This window comes from Solanum tuberosum, unplaced genomic scaffold, assembly GCF_000226075.1.
Source record: "Solanum tuberosum cultivar DM 1-3 516 R44 unplaced genomic scaffold, SolTub_3.0 scf00165, whole genome shotgun sequence".
Classification (NCBI taxonomy): Eukaryota; Viridiplantae; Streptophyta; class Magnoliopsida; order Solanales; family Solanaceae; genus Solanum; species Solanum tuberosum.
This window is the reverse complement of record NW_006239090.1, coordinates 1,239,219-1,245,217: the sequence shown is the minus strand read 5'-3', so window position 1 is coordinate 1,245,217 and position 5,999 is coordinate 1,239,219. Positions and strand designations below refer to the sequence as shown.

At 35.4% G+C, this 5,999-nt stretch overlaps 1 protein-coding gene across 1 annotated transcript; it reads left to right on the top strand.

Annotated features, from left to right (window-relative positions):
- The first annotated feature begins 346 nt into the window (after positions 1 to 346).
- Positions 347 to 5,476, top strand: LOC102587305 (serine carboxypeptidase-like 18). The gene is made up of 14 exons (XM_006353914.2): positions 347 to 540; positions 607 to 752; positions 2,254 to 2,330; positions 2,421 to 2,543; positions 3,146 to 3,248; positions 3,324 to 3,361; positions 3,470 to 3,571; positions 3,808 to 3,894; positions 3,984 to 4,112; positions 4,228 to 4,299; positions 4,400 to 4,545; positions 4,776 to 4,889; positions 4,994 to 5,048; positions 5,127 to 5,476. The coding sequence occupies exons 1-14, from the start codon at positions 422 to 424 to the stop codon at positions 5,208 to 5,210; spliced, it is 1,395 nt and encodes a 464-aa protein (XP_006353976.1). The 5' UTR covers positions 347 to 421; the 3' UTR covers positions 5,211 to 5,476.
- Positions 5,477 to 5,999: the final 523 nt, after the last annotated feature.

The window sequence follows — 5,999 nt, the reverse complement described above, 5'->3', positions numbered from 1 at the left end:
TTTGTTGTGAGTAATGGTAAAGTGGCTATATAGTAGGAGTATATTTTATGATTGTCAATTGTGAAGTAAGTGTTGAAGTTGTTGGTAGCTAATATGATATTTTCAAATCATGATTTTTGGAGAATATGAGATACAATCAACATGAAATTATGTGTCCAAATACAATTTTATCTCATAATTTCATATTGTACTATGATATCGCATGACGAAACGCCTGTTAAGTTTCCCTCCGTTGATTTAAGTAAGAAGTTAGAAAAAATGAAAAGAAAAGACCCATCCTCAAAATATTATATTGGGTCTCATGTGTCTTTATCTGGAAGATGTTTTGTATGAAGGCATCGGACACGTAATTTTGACAGGTTAAGCCTTTAAATATTAATGCCCCTATTCGCTTTTCCTCAGTCGTCACCTCATTTTCTAAATGGTGCGGGTCACTCTGTTTCTGCTGCTGCTACTTGTATCCGGTGTAGTCCCCGACCACTTCATTGTTGAAACTCTTCCTGGATTTCATGGAAAACTTCCATTTACACTCGAAACTGGGTAGGTAGATACTACTAATTTTGTCATTCCATATGTAAATACACACTAAATTGTTATGTTCATCAGTTACATTGGTGTTGGAGAAGAGGAAAAAGTGCAGCTATTTTATTTCTTTGTACCATCTGAGAGAGACCCACTAAATGACCCTCTCATGATTTGGCTCACTGGAGGTCCTGGTTGTTCTGGTCTGTCTTCCTTTGTATATGAGATTGGTATGTCAATCAATTTTATTCCATGTACTTGTGTTTAATTTTCAATCAATTTCGGTTTTTGTAATTTTATACACGCAGCTTTTTACACTATATATGTGGGTGTTCTAAATGGAGAAAAAAACGAAGATGATCTTTTATCTTCGAAATTAGATTAGAAGATTTTTATTTTTATTTTTTTTTTACAAAAAAGAGGGTTTTGGTAGACAGTTAGAGTTATGAGTATATTACTAGTAATGTAAGGATTAGTAATGACAGAATCTAATTTTTTGGAAGGTCTAAGTTTCTAGAAAAGTCTAGTGTAGTCACTTGGATAAGCATCTCGTAGAAATATCTAGATATTCTAGAGTAGAAGATAGAGTTACTAGAATTGTCTTGTAGATGTATCGAGAAGATATTGACACAGTATACAGTTCATCCATGGTAAATTCCATGCCTCCACTAACAAGGGTTTATTATCGAAGTGGTAAATTCACCCCCGAATTACCTCATTCTTACCATCCTCATATTATACCATTTTTCCGCATAGCAATCTTGTGTATTACATGTTTTCCCCATAACTTTGAATGTAACCCTTGATGACCATATAAAGGGGGTGTGCCCCTAGTAAATAGCACACAACAACAGTATTCTACTAGATAATTTCAGAGCTTATACCTTCTATATCAATGTCTATGATGGGAGATTCACCTTTCATAGTAGGGGAGATGTATTCTAGCTTAAACCCTGCATTCGAGATATCGAAATTATCCCAAATTGAGCTTCTCTTTTCTGGCTCTGCTTGCCCCTCTTCTACTATATCCACCCATTATTTGTGTCCGGTATTGGATGGGGAATGATTCCCAGTACTTGCTGAAGCCTGCAATACAGCATCCCACTGTTTCTGTGCTTCCTTTTCAGCAGCTTAATTGGTTTCCTTGTATTCTGGATAACCTTTCATGTGCTGCTCCTGATATGCTGCACATAAAATTTTCCTGGTTAATCTATCATTATTAAAAACTATTCGGAGGCTAACATGAGGAACCATCATACACATGTTCCAGGTGTGAGGTGAAGCACATTCTGTTACCATAAGTTTTGATAATCCTACTAAAACTTCTAATTTCACTTTTATAAATTAGTTTAGTGGACACTCAGTAACAGCCAAAGACATATTTCGGGATGGTATTTACTTTGAAGTTCAGTATGCAAATAAAATCATTATAGCAACGTTGTCAATAAATTGGGACAAATAAATACTGAAAACTAGTAAAGGTTCGATAAAGGGATCATAAATAATGTTCACTATGTATCAATATATGTAAACAAGGTGCAAGCAATACGGATGATGTTTAAAAGATCAATTTCGGGTCTCCCGAGTCTAAGAGTCAAAATTATGCATTCAAGTATTCATTAGGGTAACAGGAAAAATAAGATTGTTCTGAACAAGTGTATGCTTCTTATTTGGATTATTGTGTCTCAAAAGTTAAATAAGTAGTAGAAATGACCTTGATGCTTCTTTCAGGCCCTTTAACCTTTGATTATGCAAATTCTAATGGAAATTTCCCGAAACTGGAGTTGAACTCATATTCTTGGACCAAGGTCTTGTAAGCTCACTCTTTTACAATTTGCTTATATTTTCATTGTTTCTCGTCTATATAAGCAGTAAACTAATATGGTTTTGATTACTAGGTGGCCAACATAATATTTATAGATCAACCTGCTGGCACAGGCTACTCATATGCAAACACTTCAGAAGCTTACAACTGCAATGATACCCTCTCTGTAACTCTAACTTATGACTTCCTTAGAAAGGTGAGACAATTTTGTTCTGAGCAAATTCATTCAGTTTTTATGTGTAGCTGAAATTGCTTCTATAGATGTTTAAGACTAAACTTCAATTAAAGAAAGGAGTTAAAGAACGAAATATTCGCAACCTCTTGAGATTGATTCTTCTAAAGTTTCCAAATTCGCTTTAGAGATTGAGCAAGTGTGATCAGTCTAGGACGTGGCGTTCGGGTGATGTCTACCAGAATAACAACCCGTAGCCTAGTGGAGGTCAAACCCTCTTTGACAAGATTACAGACTTGGAACATTCATGACTCGTGTCAAGCAAAATCGAGGAGAGCACTAAGTTCAATTTTTTTTTTTGTGTTTGTAGCAAAAAGTAGTTAGTTCCATGGTCTGCTAGGTTATAAATATTGAATACAGTCCTGGAAATATATTGATTCGTTGTAGTTGAATTTGTTATCCATTGGTATTCCAAATCTTGAAAAAAGAAACTTTACAATTTGAGACCTGATAAAAAAAAGTGATGAGTCTGGCGTGTTTGAATGTTATTTTCCAACAACATGTATTTATCTAACCCATGAAACTTTCATAAGCAAAATCATGAGACTGAAATTGTTGTGCTGTAGTGGCTTATGGATCATCCCGAGTATCTCAACAATCCACTATATGTTGGTGGTGATTCCTACTCAGGCATTTTTGTTGCACCGCTTACTCGCAAAATATACGATGGTATTGTATCTTGTACCTGAGTTCAGGATCAGTCTTTTTGTTATCTTGGTTCATGACCTTTTTCTTTCTCTCAAGGTATTGAAGTTGGTGACAAGCCTCGACTGAATATCAAAGTATGAACTCCACTGCATTCAGTTGCTCACCTCTTCTTTCTGTTTTCATTATTGATACTTCTCATTTTAAGTTCTGCTGTCAAACCTGAGGTTTTGGATTGAATGTAGGGATACATACAAGGCAATGCTCTAACAGATAGATACATCGACTCCAATGGTAGAATCAAATATGCTAATCGTATGGGACTTATTTCAGATAAGATCTATCAGGTATCTAATCGCTTATGTTCTGTACTCTACGTTGGGTAAATTAACTTCTATTTAACAACGGTCTAGAAGAATAAATTAGCAATTGACTTCTTCAGTAGTTCAACTAGAAATTATGAAGCGAAGTCCTGCCACAGCTATGCTAACAAAGTGAAGTCCTTGAATTAAAACAAATAACTTCTTTGGTAGTTCAACTAGAAATTAATTCTGCAACTAATCTTCCTTATGTTACTGTGTAGTCCGCTAAAACAAATTGCAATGGGAGTTACTTTGACGTTGATCCACATAACATATTATGTCTAAATGATCTTCAGAAAGTAACAAAGGTAAGGGATCAAATTTTGCACTTATAAAATATTAAAGATATTTTCAAAGTTCAATTATGCTTAAATAGTCAATCATTGCATGTGATTAGTGTCTCAAGAACATACGACGGGCGCAAATTTTAGAGCCTTACTGTGACCTTCCTTATTTAATGGGCAATCTCCAAGAAACTCCTACAAATGGCCAGTCAGTATTTCCAATTGCAGGACCATGGTGTCGAGTAAGTCTCTGTTTCTTCCACTTAACAAGGCCTTCTTAGCATCATGTATTGTGTTAATTCTATTGGTTTATTATACAAGAATTTGATGAGTTAACTTTTTAAACCCCAAAACCAGGAAAAAAATTACATATACTCGTATGTTTGGGCAAATGATAAAGTTGTCCAGAAAGCACTAAACGTTCGTGAGGTATGCAAATACAATTTTATTCCTAGTGTCCATAACTCCATATCCAATGCTGCCCGCTTGAAGTAGGTTTTTGAATGATAAGGTCATGTAAAAATACCAGGGAACGACATTGGAGTGGGTGAGATGCAATGAAAGCATGCATTATAGAGGTAAGGAGAGAACCGAGTCATATGTGTATGATGTCCCAAGTGCCATTGATGATCATCGCCATCTCACCAGCAAATCCTGTCGAGCACTAATTTATAGGTATTAACCCAAGATAGCTTTTCTTCTTCTTTATGTTACACTGTTCTTCAAAGTGACCTTAATATATTAGTTACTAATCTTCGAAAGATCTTCCTTTGTGTTTTACTAATCACAAGATAATGGAAAAAACCAAAAGAAAAAGAAACAAGAGGTATCAACTTGAGTGTTCTGGCTTAAGAAAAATAAGCAATTATTAGAAGAAACTGTTTGATAATTTTTTACTTTGACAGTGGTGACCATGACATGGTTGTTCCTCATTTGAGTACGGAAGAATGGATAGACACTTTGAAACTGCCAATTGCAGATGATTGGGAGCCTTGGTTTGTTGACGCTCAAGTTGCAGGGTTGGTTCCTTCGTCTCTAATGCATTTTTTACTCACCCGATATTTGTTGATTTTTCTAATACTTTGTATATGTACCAATATTTGTTGATACTTTGTTTATGTAGATACAAAGTGAAGTATTTACAAAATGATTATGAGCTGACATATGCAACTGTTAAGGTAAGGACTATTCCCTATAGCAACAACTCTAAACCAAAATCATTGCATCTTAATCTTCCTTCGAATTAATTTATTTAGGGTGCGGGTCATACAGCTCCTGAATACAAGCCGGAACAATGCCTGCCCATGGTTGATAGGTGGTTTTCCGGTGACCCTCTTTAATTTCACCCTTGCAAGACATTAATGTACTCGTTTGTTTCTCTCGATCACATAAGTTGCTTCTTTGAGCAACATCAGACATTAAGCTTGTCTGTCATGTAATCTAGACATGGAAAATCACACGTTAGAGGTTGACGGTAATTATATTTGGTTATACTTTGTAGTATGAGAAGTTCAAGAAAGGAAGTATTTGTCGAATTTATTCTGGTTTTTACGAATCAGACCCATAGAGCTCGTATTTAACTTAGATAAAACTTCTTTCCTCCTTACTTTCCCACATTAAATTCAACTTTTTCAGATTTTTGCTCTGTTTAACCAAATCTATTACTTGAAATCATGGTACAAATGTAAACAGCAGCCCGGTGTACTAGAACTCCGGCAATGTGTGGGTCTAGGGAAGGGCCGGACTACAACGGTCCATTGTATGTAGTTTTAACCTGCATTCTTCAAGAGGCCGTTTTCATGGGTTGAACTTGTGACCTCCACTTTTCCATATTAAATTCAACTTTTCAGATTTATGTAAAGGGAAACTGGTGCACTAAATGGTACAAGGTCTATTGTACTCAGCCTTATTCTGCATTTCAGCAAGAGATTGTTTCTACAATTTGAACTCGTGACTTCCTAATCACATGTCAACAACTTTAACAGTTACGTCAAAACTCTATTCTTATGGCACGAATGTATTTGATGAAATATAAAGGATGCAAATGTTTGATGAAAGTAAGAGCCTCAGAACCTAGGATATCTTTTCATAGCAAATAGATGCGGATTTATTTGAGAATTTTGTTACTT

Coding starts and splice junctions, on each gene's coding strand:
- LOC102587305 (XM_006353914.2), top strand. CDS start 422: ATGGTGCGGGTCACTCTGTTTCTGCTGCTGCTACTTGTATCCGGTGTA. Junction 3,572..3,807: donor TTTCAGATAAGATCTATCAG/GTATCTAATCGC, acceptor GTTACTGTGTAG/TCCGCTAAAACAAATTGCAA. Junction 4,890..4,993: donor GTTGACGCTCAAGTTGCAGG/GTTGGTTCCTTC, acceptor TTGTTTATGTAG/ATACAAAGTGAAGTATTTAC.